Source organism: Canis lupus, chromosome 17, assembly GCF_048164855.1.
Source record: "Canis lupus baileyi chromosome 17, mCanLup2.hap1, whole genome shotgun sequence".
NCBI lineage: Eukaryota > Metazoa > Chordata > Mammalia > Carnivora > Canidae > Canis > Canis lupus.
Window position 1 is genome coordinate 12,036,021 of NC_132854.1, and position 19,889 is coordinate 12,055,909.

General features: G+C 40.5%; 1 protein-coding gene across 2 annotated transcripts in view; it reads right to left on the bottom strand.

Moving 5' to 3' along the window:
- UBAC2 (UBA domain containing 2) overlaps positions 1 to 19,889 on the bottom strand; it is a 179,510-nt gene that overhangs the window by 40,181 nt on the left and 119,440 nt on the right. For both annotated transcript variants that reach the window (XM_072782515.1, XM_072782516.1), the window contains exon 7: positions 4,681 to 4,923. In XM_072782515.1, coding sequence (XP_072638616.1) covers positions 4,681 to 4,923 — 243 coding nt within the window. The remainder of the gene's footprint in view (positions 1 to 4,680; positions 4,924 to 19,889) is intronic.

Consider the following 19,889-nt stretch of genomic DNA (forward strand, 5'->3'; position numbering starts at 1 on the left):
CCATGTCAAATCCCAAATATGCTATCAGGTTTAAACACCTCTCCCTCTATTACAGGTGCAACATGATTTCCCGTCTCTCACTTGTGCCCTGTCATCCTTCAGCAGGGGTGAAGGATGGGGGGGTGGGGGGGTGGGCGGGGATGACTGCATGCTCCATTGCGCTTCAACCAGAGGGCCTCCCAGACGTCTTCCTTTCCAGGACCTCTTTATCACCTCTGTGCCTGCCTCATTCCTGCTGGTCCTCTGCTTGGGGATAAATCTGCCTCATCTCAGCCCACTCAATCCTGCCTGTCCTCCTAAGCCCTGAAACCACACAGTATCATGCCACACTGACGGGGTTCTTCTCCAATACCTTACACCCAGGGTGCTCAGGCCAATGCTTTTGTTGTACCCGGGTATTATCTAATTCAAGTATATCTGCTCAAGCTCCTTGAAGTTGATCACAGAATCATTAAGGGGAAGGGCATATTTTTCACTTCTCTTGTGCCCACAGAGGACCCACCCAGATTGCTCAGAGATCTCAAGTAACAACCGACTGTGACCCCAGAACCAAGTGAGGACCACAGGTGGGTGGGTGACAGAATACTAAGCAGTTGCCAGGTGGTGAGATGAAACATGACAGCACAAGGCAAAAGAAACATAAAGGCATACACTGAAACAAGACTTGAGCATTACATTGGAATGCTCATCTACCAGAAACATCTACTACAGAAGAGGGAGACAGAATGACTCAGCCAACGGACATCAACCAGCCTCTCTCACCGGCACCCCCAGTGCTAGCACAGGAACAGAGCGACCATGATGGCAGGGATGGAGGCTATGCCTGGGCCCCACTGTCCAGGCTGGACTAGTGACTGCCAGCAACAGAGACCGATTCTGAGCCCTCATACATCACCATCCCTTGAGGAGAAGCAACAGTCCATGCAAGACAGGCTATACCGGGCCCTTTCCACCTTGGAAGGGACAGTGTTATGGACTTATACATTCACCCCCAAATTCACAGATTGAAGTCCCCTAACACCCAACGTGACTATATTTGGAGACAGGTCCTTTAAGGAGGTAATGAAGGTTAAATGAGGTTGTAAGGGTGGGACCCTAATCCAATAGGATAGGTATCCTTATAAGAAGAGACACTAGGAGCATGCATAGTGTGGGAAAAGGCCATGTGAGGACAGAGTGAAAAGGTTGTCATCTGCAACTCAGGGAGAGTCCTTTCCAAAGACCAACCCTGCCAGCACCTTGATCTTGGAATTCTAGCCTCCAGAACAGTAAGAAAAGAATTTTCTGTTTTTAGACCACCTAGTCTGTGATATTCTGTATGGCAGCCTGAGCTGACTATAACAAAGGCAGCAATTCATCTTCACTGCAATCGACACATATTTTGGTTCTAGGTCTGCCTGCCTTTTCTGTCAACCAGCACCACCATCTACGGGTTTACTGAAGTTTGGTCTACTGACCAGGGTTCCAACTAACATTGCATCAGATCACAAGATCACTTACAGCAAAGTTAAGTGGGATGCACTGATCCTCTCACGTATCACACGACCTAGGAGCTGCCAGCCCGCCAGACCAATAAGACAGCCAGATGAACATACAAGTGTAATGCCAGTTTGGAGAGGATGCCCCACAAGGATGGCACTGTGGGCTCCAGCCAAGCAGTACAGACCCTAAATTAACAACCATTACCTGGGTGCTATGTCCCTAACAGGTAGAACACATGGATCTTGGAAATAAAGAGGTCAGAGTGGAAGTGGCCCTGAATACCCTCTCACCCAGTAACCCACTTGGGAATCTGGGCTTCTGGTCCCTGAAACTAGATTCCGTGGGTTTAGAGAGCTTGCCTCCCAGGAGGGTAACACATTTCCATCAGGGACAAAGTAAGAAGGCCATTACATTTTAAGTTATAGCTGTTGCCCTTTTGGGCTCTTGTGCCAACAGGGCAACAGGCAAGGAAAGAAATCATTGTCATGGCAGGACTAATTAATTGCAATCCTCAGGAAAAAGTACAGTGAGGGGGACAAAAAGTAGGAGGAAAAAGTACGTGTGGCACTAGGGCATCCCTCGGTACTCCCGTGGCCCCCTTTTTACAGTAAGAGGACAAAGGCAGCAGACACAGCCTGAGAGAGGTGTGGTAATTGGGGACTCAGAGCTCACAGGGATGAGGCTCTGTATCACTGCAACAAGTATGTCTGCCAGCCAAGGGTGGAATGGACAGTAGAAGACGGAGATAATGACCAGTATGGCCTGGAGATCAGCTTCTGCAGAAGGGGATGAAATGTGTCCTATTAACCTTCCTCCTGAAGGTCTCTCCTGGGGAAGGACTGTCATTAGAGTCTTGGAGGAGCTGCTCCAAGAATTTATGTCAAATAAGAGATGCAAGCAGCACCAACAGGTGGATGCTTTGGTCTGCTGCCCAGATCCCCTACCTCCCCAGGACTGAAGTGCTTGGTCTTCCTGCTGCGGGGATTGTTGGCAGGGACACCCATTCTGTGGATAGTATGCACCTAAGGAGAGCCGGTCGGTCCAAGACCTGCAATCGCTCCCAGTGACCAGCTGGTGGAGGTTGCCAGTTTCAGCTCCTTGGCCAAATCTGGTGCAATCTGGAAGGGCTCTCCTTATCTCCACAGCTCTCTGTAAGGCTGGCTCAGACCCTCTTCATAACTGTTGTTCAGCCTCCCTGTGTCCTTGACCATCACTCCTCCAAAAGATACCAATCCTGACAGCATTCCCTGAGAAACTTCATGCATAAAACTGGGTCTGGGGATGCTAAGCTGAGCGATTCAACTTCTCTGGCTTGCTCATGAGCATGAGATCTGTAGCCATCTGATGGGATTCCCAGGTATTCCAAAAGTACCCCAGTCAATATATTTCTCCCGCCAATCTACTCTTTCGATATTGGTGAGACGGTGCTATCATCAATCTATCCCATTATTAAGCCAGAAACCTCAGAATCCTACCTTATTTGTTTCTCTCCCTCACAGCTTTGCCCTTTCTACCTGAAAAATATTTTTACTCATCCTTACTTCATTTTTTGGACGCTGGTCATTCTGAGTTCTCATACTTTTCATTCTTCCTTCTATTTCCTTGAAGAATTCAGCTCCTCCTCTTGCTACATATGAGGCTTCATCTATAGCTTCTGTTCATCTTGGATGTAATTCTCTTAAAGAACTCACCTAGCACCTAGTCAACCCTACAAAGTTGACTCCATGATCTCTACCCCCAGCTCTGACCTTTCTGAGAGGGTGGTCTGTCCTCCACATTTAACTGTATCACAGGTATCTTTGTTGTACATTCTATTTTTTTTTTTTAATTTTTATTTATTTATGATAGTCACAGAGAGAGAGAGAAAGGCAGAGACACAGGCAGAGGGAGAAGCAGGCTCCATGCACCGGGAGCCTGATGTGGGATTCGATCCCGGGTCTCCAGGATCGCGCCCCGGGCCAAAGGCAGGCGCCAAACCACTGCGCCACCCAGGGATCCCTGTACATTCTAGAGTCATCTCAAGTTCAAATACATCTGTAGGGAACACCCTCTGCTTCTGTTTTTCTTTTTTTTTTTTTTTTTTTTTTAAGATTTTATTTATTTATTCATGATAGTCACAGAGAGAGAGAGAGAGAGAGGCAGAGACACAGGCAGAGGGAGAAGCAGGCTCCATGCAGGGAGCCAGATGTGGGATTCGATCCCGGGTCTCCAGGATCGCGACCTGGGCCAAAGGCAGGCGCCAAACCGCTGCGCCACCCAGGGATCCCTGCTTCTGTTTTTCACCTGTAGAGTCAACCCATTCATAAGGGACCCCTTCTTCCAATCCAGATCTAAATGCTGGGACCCATACCTCCAATGGGACATCTGGGATGCCACACTTGATGCCACTTTTCCAGACCACTGTGAGGCCTGCAGACCTACTTCTCACACTCAATAAGGGCAAGAGATAGGGAGATGGCAAGAGAGTACGGTATCCTCTCTCACACCCCAGAGGGTAAAGAAGATGGACATGAGAAATGAAGAGCCCAGTATGCTGTATCACAGGGTGCCAAAGCAAGATCACGTGTGAGGTTTTGGCTGACATATAGTAACCCCTGACAGACAAGTGTGCTATTAGAGTGTTTGAATACAGCAGTTTTTGTAGATAAATGCTCAAGATTTCCTGATATCAATGACAAGGCTAAGAAAACAGATTTGATTCATTGGTTATTCCCCTGAAACTTTCTTACCTTCATATTCTCTCCATCGAGAAGTTTTACATCTGCTCTTCACTCCAGAGCACATGATAATAAGCATTTTAACAGGAAGACACTGTGGCTTTTACAAGATTATAAGAGCAGATAAATATCATATCTTGTTAACTAGGTTGGTGTTTCTCTAAGAAATCATGTTTATTTAATAGAAGTGGAACAAGAATGTCCAGTTTGACCAGTCTTTCGGCTGCAGTTTTTGTTGTTTTTTTTTTAACTTAAACACACACACACACACACACACACACACACACAGCTAAGAAAGCCACTATCAGAGACCTCCATCCTACCTTGAAATGTCAAATGATCCACCTTGTAATGCATAGGGGTAAAATGTACTCTCAATCACACCAACAGTCACAGAGGCGAAGTGTACTGAGACCACTGAGTATTTCTGCATTTTGAATTACTATTCTGTTGCTACCTGCTGTCTCTGCCTGTTGCTTACCTGCTGTCTCTGCCTTCTCACTTGTGCAAACTGAGAAAGCATCAGCTGCCGGTCAAGCAGCTCCATCCTTTGCTGTCTCTGGATGTCTACTGTGGCTCCCATCCCGATTCTGGCTTCAGTGGTGGGTTCTGGAGATGAGAAGATAGGCTCAAGTGTCCAAGAAAAGAACTTTGCCATCCATCTGGGAATGCAGAGCACCTGCTGGAGTTGGAACACTTTGCTGTTGTAGCAGATGCCTGATATCTGAAAGGAGAAAAGTCCAACTGGATTGTTTCAATGTAATGATATTAAAGAACATAGTAACACAGAAATCAATAACCATAAAATACTTCAGATGTGATTTTTCTTCATTTTAGTAGCACTGGGTGACAATCAAAACTCCTTCTAAGCTGCAGAATAGGAAGCAGTACAAATCAACAAAAATCTAGTCAGTGAACAAATTTGTTTTTATTAAGCTAGAAAAGACAGCAAAATTCTAACCACTTAACACTCAACGAACTGGTAAAATATTTAAAAAAAACAATATTTTCTTAAAGCCATACGAGATCTGATTATCAAAAACACTTTCACAGTGTACTAACTCTGTGGTTACTCTTATTGGCAGATGGCCATCAGAGACAGGTACTGGCAGAAAACAACTTTAATGGCCAATGATGCGATCCAGCATATAATAAATTTATCACAAAATTAGACAATCTACATTTTGTTCTAATACATTTTTCAAGTACTGATTTTTCTAGTTTCAAAATCCTTAAAAAAAATAAAATCCCTGCCAATACTAATTCACAATTCTCTTTACAAATAAGCCTATTTTTCATCTTTAAGGTAATTTGTACAGTAATAGACATCTAAAGACTATGGTTTTCTAGGTTAAAATAAGTATGGCTATTCCTTTGTAAAAAAAAAAAAACTAACAACTTGAATTTTGTGAATTTGATTTTGAGGATAAGAAGTTGAATTATTCTCACCAAGTTAGAATGTATTTGACAATGTGCTAATAGGAGAAAAGTACACTTTAATGTTTTCTTAATACAATTTAAATTAATTAGGCAAGAATTTGCTGAGCATCTACTATACCCCGGACACTGTTGCAGGCATTTAGAGGTCAGTGGAAGACAAGATCAACAAGGCCCTACTCACAGAGGTAATAGTGGTCAGTATGGAAAATTAGGGAATAAATGAGCAAACATCAAGCAAGTTCTGTGAAGAAAACAAGTGGCCTGGAGCAGGGACCGTCTGTAGGTCAGGTGTCAGGGAAGCTTTGGAGGAAGTGACATTTGAACAAAGCTCCTCAGGATAATGGGGTGGGTGCCAGGGATTTGAAGACTCAGAGGAAGAACCTTTCAGCCAGTGCAAACAGCACATGCGATGCAGCAATGGGCCTGGCAGCATCTATTCGAGATCTCAGTGGGATATCAAGTGGGCAGTCAGGTCTACACATCTGGAACTCAAGGGAAAACATAGCAGAGGTAAGGATTCGGGGCTCACAGGCACTGACGGTGGTTAAAGCCCTGGGATTAGGTAATGGCAAGGGCATGGGACAAACAGCAAAAGGGAGAAGAGGATGTAGATTCAACGCAGCAATTCTCTGTGCATGGACAGAGTGGGAGAGGCCAGTGATATCACCTGGAAGTGCTGCCAAGGGAGAGGAGAAAAACTAGGAGGGCTTGGTATCACCGAAGTGAAGAGAACAGTTTTAGGCTGGGAAAAGCCAGCTATGAACCATGCAGCTCCAGGTTCAACCAGGCCAGGGAGGAAAATGAGCACTGGATTTGGTGAAATGGAAGCCCTGATGACCTTGTAAGAACAGTTCTGGTGCAGTGGTAGGAGCAAAAGACAGACTGGGACAGCTAGAAGAGACGATATAGAGGACTTTTGGTTTCAAATCATTTGTATGCCACTTCTCTCAAAAACAATACAGAACAACAAAGAAAATGGAAACAAATTCCACACTCAATGAAACTAGAAGGCATCTACAATCCTGAACCACACTAACAAAATGGAAAACACGCTGAGTAATGGAAGTGATTTCTAATGGGAAGAAAGGTAAATCTAAATGCTGGCAAGGTCTCCTGGAGCTTAGAGAGCCTCATGGATTAGAGGCACCAAGGACTGTGAAGGCAGGAGGGAAGCAGAGTCCTCCTTAACTCTGCAGGAAGGAACCCTGAATCCTGCCCCTACCCAATGTAGCCCATATCCACCCTCTCTCCTTCTCAGGGAGAAGGTAAAAGCTCTGTAGGGTGTGAATCAAAGAGGCTTTGAAGTGGGCAGAGCCTGCCCAGTGGGGAGGCCCAGGGCTCTGCCCATAAGATTCCAGACAGAGAAGAGAGGCCCTCAGTGAAGGTCTCATAGAGATTCCAGAAAAAGACTATGGGGGGAGGTGGGGAGAACAGGACAGTATTTCAAGAGATAATAGTTAAGAGTTCTCCAGAATTTATAATAAAGAATGTAAATCTCAGATTGAAAATGCAAGAGTCCCAGAAAGGATAACAAAATGAAATTTATATCTAGATGCATTGTAGTGAAACAAAGAAAAAGTCCTTAAAAGTTACCAGAGATAAAACAGACTGCCTAGAAAGGAAAAACAATTATCTACAGAACAGCAAACTGTTACAACAAACAAACAAACAAACAAACAAACAAACAAACAAACAAACACTAAAATGCATTTGGAGGGCAGCCCTGGTGGTGCAGCGGTTTAGCGACACCTTCAGCCCAGGGCGTGATCTGGGAGACCTAGGATCGAGTTCCACATGGGGCTCCCTGCATGCAGCCTGCTTCTCCCTCTGCCTGTGTCTCTGCCTCTCTCTCTCTCTGTGTGTGTGTGTGTCTCTCATGAATAAATAAATAAAATCTTTAAAAAAATAAATAAAATGCATTTGGAATATTTAAAGCTTAAGTTTAAAAAACATAATGTGAGAAGGAAGAAGCCAGACAAAAAATGCATACATTATATGATTCCACTTTTGTGAATGGATCAATCTGATCTATCTATCCAACTGTCTATCCATCCACACATCCATCCATACCAAGGGCAAAAACGAAGGAGCAAAGCATGAGGGTGATGACCATCTGTCCTGGGAGAGCTGCCACAGGAGCAAGAGGTGCCAAGAGGCTTTGGAGGCTGGGAGTACTCTGGCCTGTATGGGTTTTTATGGGTGTGTTCACTTTATAGTGACTTGTTTGGTTTCACGACATTTATAGTTTATGAAATATTTGGTGTGTGTGTGTGTGTGTGTGTGTGTGTGTGTATCATTATAAAAAGATTTTTAAATAAATCAAAGGATCCAGAATGGCCAAAGTAATTTTAAAGAAACGTAATAAGGCTCATCAGATTTCAAGATATGATATAAAGTTTGAGTAATTAAAATAGTGTGGTCTTTATGTGGAGCTACTCAAATCGACCTAAAGAAGAGAGCATAGAAAGGCTTCGGAGGAGAAGGGCATGTGGTACCCAGCAGAAATGGTAAGTTAGAGGGAGCTCTACATCAGGATAAAGATAAAACATCCCCCCTTCCCAACATCATCTGTAAATTCCCAACAGATGAAGGAAACAAATAATTCACTGTACTTGAAATCTTTTTACACAAAATACAGAAGGCACATCTTTTTGACACTGAGATGGGAAGAATTTTTAAATAAGGACCAGATAGCACAAACTATAAAAGAAAACATACAGTTATTTACTTTATAATTTAAAAGCTATAGTATGCTAAAAGTTACCATAAGTGAAGCCAAAGGACAAGTAAGAGCCCAGAGAACACACTTAGAATCCTTGCTGCCAACAAAGGTAGTACTCAAAACACAGAACTATAAATTTCTCAGAGAAAGACAATCAATCCAACTTAAAAAGTGGATGAAAAGGCAATTTCAGAAAAGGAAATTCAAAAGGCCAACAAACACATGAAAAAGACGTTTACCCTCCCTTGTTTTTAGGGAAATGTAATGTTAAATATAATAATTGGGAAAAAATGGAAAAATCTGGGATCAAGTTTTGGTGAGGAGGAGGAGAACTCCAAATGCTCACAGTCCTGAGGGAAAGTAAAGTGGGACAAGCTCTCCAGAGAGCAATCTGATAGAACCTAAGCAGGGCTGAAGCCATGCTTTAGGGAATACTCAGCTGCAACATTGTATGTAACAGCTAGGAAATGCAAACAAAGTGTCCCCAGAAGAGGACTGGCTAAGGACTGGTTTATAAACATCAATTAAAATAAACTCAGTTTACATGTGTCAATATATTTTTAATATATCATACATCCTCCTTTTTACAAGATTCCAAAGCACAAGATAATAGTATAGACTATTTATGGGTACAAACTTACATCGTAAATACAGAAGCATGGAGGGTAGATTTTTCTATGACAGGATGGGGAAACAGAAGGGACGTGCAGGGGAGGCACTATCTGTGTGTGTGTGTATAAATTTTTTTTTTAATAAAGAAAGAGATAGTATGTTATGGCAAAAACACATAATGGACTGGAGGCAAGGATCAGAAATTCCTTTTCTAAAGATCTGGGTATGAAGGAAAACAGAAAATGGGACTGTATCACATTGATTTTGCTTAAGACAGCAGAATATTGTTATACACATAACAAAATATGAAAATAATTTATCAGATTAGAACTATGAGATTTGAATTATATAAAAAATTTTAAATTTTTGTTTTTAGCTTCAAAGCCTCAACCATGAATGTGAATTTGTCCATTTCTTCCTTTAGTTCCCTTTTCATTTCTTGTCTGTGTTCAGAAACAGTTATTAGGTGCACATACACATATAATGGACCCTTTTATCATCACAAAGTGATCTTCTTTGTTTTTAGGATTACTCATAGAGAAATCTATTTTGTCAGGTATTAATGTGGCCATTTTGGCTTTTTGCTTCCATGATATATCTTTCTTTATCTTCTGACTTTTGACCTGTTTTGTATGTCTGTGTGTAAAGTTTGTCTTATTGACTACATATAGCAGCTCCTGGGTTTTCATTCCAGATTGACAATCTCTGCCTTTTGTCTTTTTTTTTTTTTAATTTTTATTTATTTATGATAGTCAGAGAGAGAGAGAGAGAGGCAGAGACATAGGCAGAGGGAGAAGCAGGCTCCATGCTCCGGGAGCCCGACGTGGGATTCGATCCCGGGTCTCCAGGATCACGCCCTGGGCCAAAGGCAGGCACCAAACTGCTGCGCCACCCAGGGATCCCATCTGCCTTTTGAATGGAGTGTCTAGCTCTTCAGACTTACTGGGCTTACTCTGATATCGGTGGTCTTTGTTATTTGCTTTCTATTTGTCTCCTCTCTCTCTCTCTCTTTTTTTTTTTTTGTTCTTTGTTCCTCCTTTCCTACTTTCTTTTGTGTTAAGCTAACATTTTAGTATTTCACTTTCATTTGTTTATTGGGTTTTGTTTTGTTTTTAGCAATACTTCACTGCTTACTTTTCTTGTGTCTGTTCTGCAGATTACAATACCCACCTTTAACTTACCACAATATGCTTAGAGTTAATACTGAATTATTTCAAATAAATATAGCAAGCTTAAAAGAGTACAGTCTCACTTAACATCATCCCTGTCCCATATGACTTTTTTTGTCTTATATATTACACCTATGTGCCTTATAAACCCAGCAATATGATATTATTTTTACTTTATGCAATCGTGTCTTTTAAAGAAGTTAGGAAAAAATAATGAAAATGCATAGCTGTTGCCTCTACTTAGGGAGTTCACAATTTATCCGGGGTTCATAATTTGGAGAGTGAAGGAGTAGTTCATAGGTTCTTTCAAGGAATTGATGAAAGCTAAAGACTTTCACTTTCCTGCCCGTGTCTACTCTTGTCCCCCACTATCATGTATATACACTCACCAAAATCATGTATTCAGTTTTATTTGGATCATTCTGTGAACAACTATGATAATTTATAACCCCAGTAATAAACAAATACACCACTGCAAATTCTGGCAGGGATAAAATAGGGCTTTTGTGCTCATTTGCTTCAATTTCATCCTAATGGTTCACTTCCTATTTGAATGTATGCTCTGGAAGAGGAAGAACTGTGGTTGGTTTTAATCAGTTTGGCTTCTGAACCTAGAATAGTGCCTGGTACATAGTAAGAACTCATTAAGTATTTGCTGGGAAAATGGCAAATGAATAAATGTTCTAAAAAAATACAGTATTTCATATTTCTTTTAAAGGAAACTGGAGGGATCCCTGGGTGGTGCAGCGGTTTGGCGCCTGCCTTTGGCCCAGGGCGCGATCCTGGAGACCTGGGATCGAATCCCACATCGGGCTCCCAGTGCATGGAGCCTGCTTCTCCCTCTGCCTGTGTCTCTGCCTCTCTCTCTCTCTGTGTGACTATCATTAAAAAAAAAAAAAAAAAAAAAAGGAAACTGGAGAGTTGCCAACAGACACATTTTTGGTGCTAAGTTTCCACTTTCCTATGTTATACAAAGATAGAGTTCACCCGTCCATGCATTTGGTACACCAGCATGACCTCAAGTTGTCCACTAAATAAAGTACTATCCATAAATGTTTTAGGTATTCATAAAGGATTAAAATATGAAGAGTTTAAACAGTTTAGTTTCCTATAAATATTTGATAATCACCACCCTATTCTATGACAAGACTGGATAAGAATCACTATGTTAAATTTTCCCTGAGTTAAACCTCATTACTACTGAGAGCTTTCAGAGAATATCCACTTATTATTATGCTACCTTACATTTATACATTACTTTTAACTTTAATTTTCATTATCTCATAAACCTTTCATGTATTGGGACTTCTGAATGAGAGTTTTCTCGAAACACTCTGTTCGTGAAAAAAGAGGCGTTAAAAATAGACCATATGCTCAGATTTGCATGTCAAGAAGCCAGGGGAAACACTAACAGAGGGGCTCTGTAAGCCCTTAGAGCAGGAAATCAAAGGTCAAGCTGGCAGGCCCAACGATAACGGACAAAGTAGTAGCACTGGTCTCCGGAAGGCCAGGAGTGAGATCCAGGATGACCAGATATAGTGAAATGGAACAAGTGTCCGAGAAGGCCAGCTGGAGCCAAAATCAGAGCATTCAAGCAGCAGGAATCAGGAGCCCTGGCCTAGGAAAAGAAACTCAGAGGTCAGGAGACCAGAGAGCATTCTGGGCTACAGGCAGTTGAAAGCCTACACCAGAGAGCCAGGCCACAGCCCTGGGTTAGTGCTAGGAGGTGCCCATAAGCCAACAGAAGCTATTACCTCATAAATCTGAGTGTACAACAACAGGAGATTGTTTTCTTTGAGCCATTAACAAACATGGATGTCTTACATTTATTCTGATTTTTCAGATTATTAGTCTGTTTAGAAAGGAAATCATGAAATGAGAAGTAATTTAATTTGCTGGGTAGAAAATAGGTGAAACCCTCTTGCTTATAGAGAGTAAACCTCAAGTGTCCCCTGGTCCTGCTTAGCATTAGTATGAAACCACAGCAGACAAAGGTGAGAAACCATGACTGGGCAATGACATCCAGGTGTTTGATGATCTCTTTTTGCAGACAACCGTGGCTGAACAAAAACCTGCATGGCCAACTAGAAACCATGGTCCTGGAAATGTGGATCCCAACATTCAGAAGCCTATCATCTGGGACATCTGGGTGGCTCAGCAGTTGAACTTTTGGCTCAGGGTGTGATCCTAGAGTTCCGGGATTGAGTCCCGCATCGGGCTCTCTGTGTGGAGCCTGCTTTCTCCCTCTGCCTATGTCTCTGCCTCTCTGTGTGTCTCTCATGAATAAATAAATAAAATCTTAAAAAAAAAATAAGCCTATCATTTAACAGAACAACAGAATAAACACGAGGAGCTGTTCTCCTGGGGAGAAAGCACTGCCTTCTTAAGACAGGGATGAACTAAGGGAACAAGCATCCTTTTGCATCATGCAGACCCCATGATACAGACTTCATATGTATTCCAGTCCTGAGGAAACCAGACTGACTGAGGTTTCTCATCTAACATTTATTCTTTCAACACATACTTACTCAACATTTATTATGTGCTAGGCTGTGTTCTAAATGCTGGGATACAGTAGGGAACAAAACAAAGAAAATCCCTGTTCTTAACAGACCTTACATTTACATATTCCTTTTCATCACTTAAAAAAAAAAAAAAAAAAAAAAAAAGAAGGAAGAAACTTTGGAATTATCTTTTTTTTTTTACCCAAAGAATATGTATACAAATTAGAGATGCCTAAAGTTATTTCTGCCATTTGTGATTAATTATGGAATGATTATTCTTTTCCTAACAGACAGAATCATGTGGCTTTAGCACTTATTGAAAGAGTCTTGCAATCTTGTTCTTTGTGAAGTGTAAAAATGATTCAGGTGAACTTCCTATAGCTCTCATCTCTTGTACTATCATCTTGAAGTATCTAATGAAAGCACTGGATATCTTGATTCTTGGGAGGTTACACTGGAATAGGAACAGAATTAATTAGACTGATCACAGAGTCTTTGTTTCTAAAGAAACTGTATTAGGAGGCTGCTTTAAACTTTTGCTTTCGGAAAATCATACATCAGGATTATCAGGTTAAGTGTGCAAAGCAGAAAACCACAAATAACAATAGCTTAAATACAACAGAAGTTTATTCTCCCTCATGTTATAAAGGCTCTATCTATCTATCTTAGCTGCACTCCAGGTGGCAGAGGGAAGAAAATTAGGGAGGACAGGACAAAAGGCTACTTAAAGAAACCTTCCCAGAAGTCCCACCAATATGTGGGTTTACAGCTCACTGGCTAGGACACAGGATTTAGTGTGATGGCTATACCAAATGCAAAGGAAACTGGGAAGTGTGCTCTTTCGGTTGGAGGCACTGCTGCCCCAAATAAGATGAAGTTTCTGCTACTAAGTGAAATTACATCAGGAGACAACTAGAGTCTCTGGCACGTGCAAAAAGCCTTCATCAGGTGTTAAATATAAATACCTTTTAGTATTCCTTTTAACAAGGAGACCACCTCCCTTTATTTATTTAAAAACTCACTTCTTTTTTTTATTTAAATAAATTTTATTTATTTATTCATAAGAGACACACAGGGAGAGGTAGAGAGCAAGGCAGAGGGAGAAGCAGGCTCCCTGTGGGGACCTGACCCCAGAACTCCAGGATTATGCCCTGAGCCAAAGGCACACGCTCAACCACAGAGCCACCCAGGCGCCCTGATCAACCCCCCTGTAAAATTATATTCACTTTCATAAACTGATTCAAGAAACTAAAATTAAGGAGAAAATAGGCTTATTCTGAAGCTTGCTTCTTTTTTTTCTAAGATTTTATTTATAAATAAATAAATAAATAAATAAATAAATAAATAAATAAATAAATAAATAAAATACACAGAGAGGAGAGAGAGAGAGAGGCAGAGATACAGGCAGAGGGAGAAGCAGGCTCCATGCAGGGAGCCCATTGTGGGACTTGATCCCCGGTCTCCAGGATCACGCCCTCAGCTGAAGGCGGAGCTAAACCTCTGAGCCACCCGGGCTGCCCAGCTTGTTTCTTATATTGGTCTCAAAATAGCAAAATAAAAATGAATGTGAAAATGGAGAATGATGTATGAATTTGTAGATACAGACTCAATGGTGAAAAACTCCATGCTTTCTAAGGCAAGAACAAGACAAGGATATCTATTCACCACTTTTATTTAACATTGTGTTAGAGGTCTTAGCTAGTGCAGTAAGATTTTTAAAAAAAGGCACAAGGATAGAAAGAAGTAAAACACATAAACAAAACATATTTCCTGATGACATGATCATGCATGTAGAAAACCCTAAAGAATCCGACAAAAAAGCTACCAAAAGTAATAAATATAGCCAAATTACAGGACAAAATAGCAATATACATAAATCAACTGCATTTCTATATATCAGCAACAATTGGGATAAAAATTGTAAAAACAGCTCCATTTAAAATAGAATCAAAACCCAAAAATGCTGAGGAATACATTTAATAAAAGAAATGCAAGGCCTATACACTGAAAATCTAAAAACTGTAAAGGGGGAATTAAAGACTTGCTAAATAAATGTGGAAATATACCATGTTTGTGGATTGGAAGACCCAATATTATTAAAATGCTTCTATTTAGTTATCTATTACTGAATAACAAATTACTCAAAACTCAGTGGCTTAAAGCACTAAGCACTGGTTACACACACAGTTTACAAGGGTCAGACACCTGAGGGCGGCTTCATTGGATGGTTGTGGTTCAAGGTTTCTCACCAGGCTGTAGTCAAAGACGTCAGCCTATCTGCATTCATCTAAAGTTTGCGCTAGATGAACTGGAGGATCAGCTTCCAAGGTGGCTCCAACACGTAACTGGCACATTAGTGCTGATTGCTGGCAGGAGGCCACAATTCTTTGCCATGTGGACCTCTCCATATTGCTGCTTCAGTGTCTCTGGGACATGGCAGCTGGCTTTCCCCAGAGCAAACGATCTAAGAGGGAGCAGGATGGAAGTATCCATGTTTATACAACCTGCTTTTAGGAGTACACACCATCAGTTCCACCACTGTGAATTGCTAAGTATAGCCCTCACTCTAGAAGGGGAAATTAAACTCCATTTTTTGAATTATAAAAGGAGTTGTGGGCATATTTTAAAATCATCACAATGGTAGCTCTCTCCAATTGATCTATAGTTTCAATGCAATCCCAAATAAAATCTTAACTGCCTTTTTACATTTTAATTAATTAATTAAAATTTTAAAAGATTTTATTTATTCATGAGAGACGGCGGGGGGCGGGGGGTGGAGGGCAGAGACACAGGCAGAGGGAGAAGCAGGCCCCATGTAGGGAGGCTGACGTGGGACTCAATCCCGGGTCTCCAGGATCACGCCCTGAGCTAAATAAAGGCAGCGCTAAACCACTGAGCCACCCAGGCTGCCCTGCCTTTTTTTAAAAAGAAATTATAAGCTAATTTAAAAGTACATTTTTCCAAATGTACTCAATGTTCCAAAAATAGCTAAGCCTGTTTTGAAAAGTAAGAACAATGTTACCTGATTTCAACTTAACATAAAGCAAAAGTACTCAAAACAACAGAGTACTGGCATAAGGACAGACATATAAAGCTTTGGAATAAAAAAGAAAGTCATGAAATAGACCCACACTGTCAACTGATTTTCAACAAAAGTGTCAAGGTAATGAAAGGAGCAAAGAGGGATCCCTGGGTGGCGCAGCGGTTTGGTGCCTGCTTTTGGCCCAGGGCGCGATCCTGGAGACCCGGGATCGAATCCCACATCAGGCTCCCAGTGCATGGAGCCTGCTTCTCCCTCTGCCTATGTCTCTGCCTCTCTCTCTCTCTCTCTCTCTCTGTGACTATCATAAATAAATAAAAATTTAAAAAAAATTGAAAGGAGCAAAGAGTTTCTTCAACAAATTATGATGGAATGATGCTACATATCGGTATGAAAGAAAATAAATCTCAACCCTTACCTCACAAGAATTACACTCAGATGGGATCTTAGACTTAAATGTAATAGCAAAAACTATTACATTCTAGAAGAAAATACAGAATAAAATCTTTGTGTCATTGGATTAGGAAAGATTTCTTAAATAAGACTTCAAAAGCAGAAGCTATTTTAAAAATTGAAGACTGAATTAATCAGGATGAAAAACTTTTGTCCATAATAGGGAAACAAAGAAGCAAGCCACAGACTGGAATAAAATTTTTACAAAATATATTCAACAAAGGGCTTATATCCAGAATATAAAAAGAATTCTTTTAACTCAATTATGAGACAAATGTAACCTAATGAAAAAGTGTGTAAAATATCTGAACAAATACCTCATAAAGGAAGCTACAAAAATGGTCAGTAGGCACAAGAAAAGATGTTCAAACCACTAGTTATTAGAGAAATGCAAATTAAAGCCACAAGTAACACTACATGCCAACTAGAATGGCTCACGTTAAAACCACTGACAAGGCCAAGTGTTAGGTAGCAGGGATGTGGACCAACTGGAACTCTCATGTATTGATGATGGAAATGGAAAATGGTACAGCCACTTGGTAAAATTGTATTGTTATTTTATAATGTTAAACATACGTTTATCACATGACCCAGCAATTCTCCTCCTGGGTATTCACCCAAGAGATGTAGAAGTCTATTATGCCCACACAAAAATGTATGGACAGATGTTCACAGCAGCATTACTCAGAACAACTCAAACCTGGAAGCAACCAAAATGCCCATCCACTGGTGTATGGACAAGTTGTGGTACAACCATACTATAGATTAGTACTTGTAGTAACAAGGACTGAGAGTAATAATAAAACAAAGATCAATCTCAAAAACATTATGTTAAGTGAAAGAAGTAAAACACAAAGGGCTCATACTATACAATTTCAACTATATGAAACTTTAGAAAAGGCAAAAGTATAATGACATCAAGAATATGAGTGGTTACCTGGGGATGGCAGTTGGGTGAGACAACAGAATACAAAAATAAAAGGAATGAAATAATGTTCAAAGTGAGCGGACTGTTCTCTACCTTGATTGTCACGTTAGTTACATGACTATAAAATTATCTGCATTGTAGGGGTGATTACATGATACAATTACCAAAATTCACCAAACTGTACACTTAAAACTGGTGAATTTTATTGTATATAAATAACACTTTACTAAGCAAAAGGCAAAAAAGTTTTCACAGGAAAATGAATGTGAAGATCTAGATATCTAGATATCTCTAGATCCATAAATCTTTTCAATTTCATAAAAGAGGTAGAACTTTAGCAGACTAAAACCAATCTTCAGCAACAAAAACTTCTGGTATCTTAAAAATGTTCCCAGCTAATATGAACTAACATGAGAATTTTCTGATAATAAGCTATACCATTGTTTATAATTAACAAATTCAAAATCACATGCATTCATTTACCATAGTCCTTTCCTACAGGTTATAATCAAGTTAGAAGAGAAGTATCAACACAATCAGTCTCAAAGAGGAAGGAACATTGGATGCTTCTATTAAAAAAAAAAAAAAAAACACCTGGGTGGCTCAGCGGTTGAGCATCTGCCTTCGGCTCAGGGCGTGATCCCAGGGTCCAGGATCGAGTCCTGCATCAGGCTCCCTGTGAGGAGCCTGCTTCTCCCTCTGCCTATGTCTCTGCCTCTCTCTGTGTCTCTCATGAATATATGAAAAAAAATATTTTTAAAAATAAAATAAAAATGTAAAAACCGTTTAAAGAGCCAAAATTGAAAGCCTTGTCTCTTGATAGGAAAACAATGTGAAGACCCTGTGTGAAAATGATCTGTGCTGAAACGGTCATGATAATCTACCAGAGATCATCTAAAATTTAAAAGTATGGGTGTTTTCTTGGTAATCTTATCTTGATCTTCCTTTCTTTGACCAGCAGCACTACTGAACCAGGTTAATGTATTTTAAATCATCCTTTAAACTTTTTCAAAGCCATTTTAAAATTTCATTTTCTTGTACATGATAATGCCAGAAACACAAGGCAATGAACTGTTTGCTAAAAGGTGGGGTCTGAGCTGCATTTTTTATCCATCACACGGAGGACAAGTTAAATACCTTGATCCTACAAGAGCAAGTACAGCTAAATGCTGCAGTCTGCACATCAGGAGGGTAGTAGAGGCTGTCAATGGGATAACATTTTCTTGGATATTGTTAAGCCCACAAAATACATAACTAAGGCTATGGAAATTTGAGATGTGTCTTTGGCACCTGTGGGTACTTTAAAAATTTCTTCATATTCAGGATCTCCCTCCAGAATCCTGTCTACGTTGATGATGAACAGGGCCTCATCTTAGCAGTATAGTCAAGGGAAGATCTAAGGATAGCTTTGTGAGTGTCTTGTGGTTGAAAGAGACATGGAGGAGTGCCTTGAAAGGTACAGTGGGAGACACTGGACCCATGGACTGAGACCAGAACACCTGGCCTTTGGTCCTAGTGACATCATCCATCAGTTGTACAATCTGAACTTTAGCCACTCCATCTTTGAAATCTTTAAAATGGGAAGCCCAGTTTCTCTACCACAGTAGAGATAACCTAACAAGGCAGTATGCACTGAAAGTATCCTGATGGTCACAAAATATTAGTGTTTAACAGCACAGAAATTATTTTGTGAATTTTGTTAATACCGAATTTTGAAATTCTATGATTTTTTATAGAATGTAGATAAAATGTCATTGTGTTAGGCACTGGGGATTATAAAGAATAGTGTATAATTCCTAAATTGAAAGATAGGGCTGACTCCGAAAAAGCTTCAGAGTCAGGACTTAAATGAGTAAGATTTTGCTAGGAAAAGAAGGAATCTAACAGTGAAAGAAGGGATACAGTTGGAATAAACTGTGTATGGTTATACAAATCTACCTCTTAAAAGCATAAACACTATTGCTAGAAGACCTGCTTTTGAATTCTGTCACTACTACTTATTAGCTTGTGTTCTTAACAAATCACTTCATCCTCTGTGCCTTAGTTTCATCTAATAGTCCCTACTTCATCAGGTTTTTACAAGTGCTAATTAAGATCATACTTATAGAGTGCTTAGAAAAGAGCTGTATTAGTCTGATTTCTCTCGGCTACACTGTGTTAACAAATTATCCCAAATTTCAGCAGCCTAGAGCAAACACTTCCTTCACACTCATCATGCATGTCAGCCACGACCACGCTCCATGTGTCTCCTTCATTCCAAGGTCTGGGCTGAAGGAGTAGGTTCTATCTGGCACATGCTTTTCTCACGGCAAAGGGAACAGAGGAAAGGTGGAACTGTGCAGCAACTCTTAAAACTTCTGCTTGAGAAGCACTCATCACTTCTCACATTTCAGTGGCGAATGTAAGTCACAGTGTAAAGCCTGATGTTAACAGAGCACGCAGAGGTCCTGCATGGAGGCCCCCCAGTACAGAGGGGCTGCAAATATTTTGAACAAACAAAAATATTTGAATGAATAACAATCTATCACAAGTGCATGTACACAGTAAGTGCTATGTGTTTGTTAAGGAAAAATTAGTGACTGCACAGTGGCACAGAATCCTGAGACAGGACAAGATGTTCAGAAAAAGTTAAACTTAGTCAGTTTCTTTGAAGTATATGGTGCATAGGGGTTAGATTGGTACACGAGGAGAACAAATTTTGAAAGGAGGCTAGGTTTTTACCTATAGGTAAAAAATTAATTGCAACAATAAAAACTCTACACCTATATTTTATAAGGCACTTCTGTGACAGTTTTATCAGGACATTGGCAATAATATTTTCT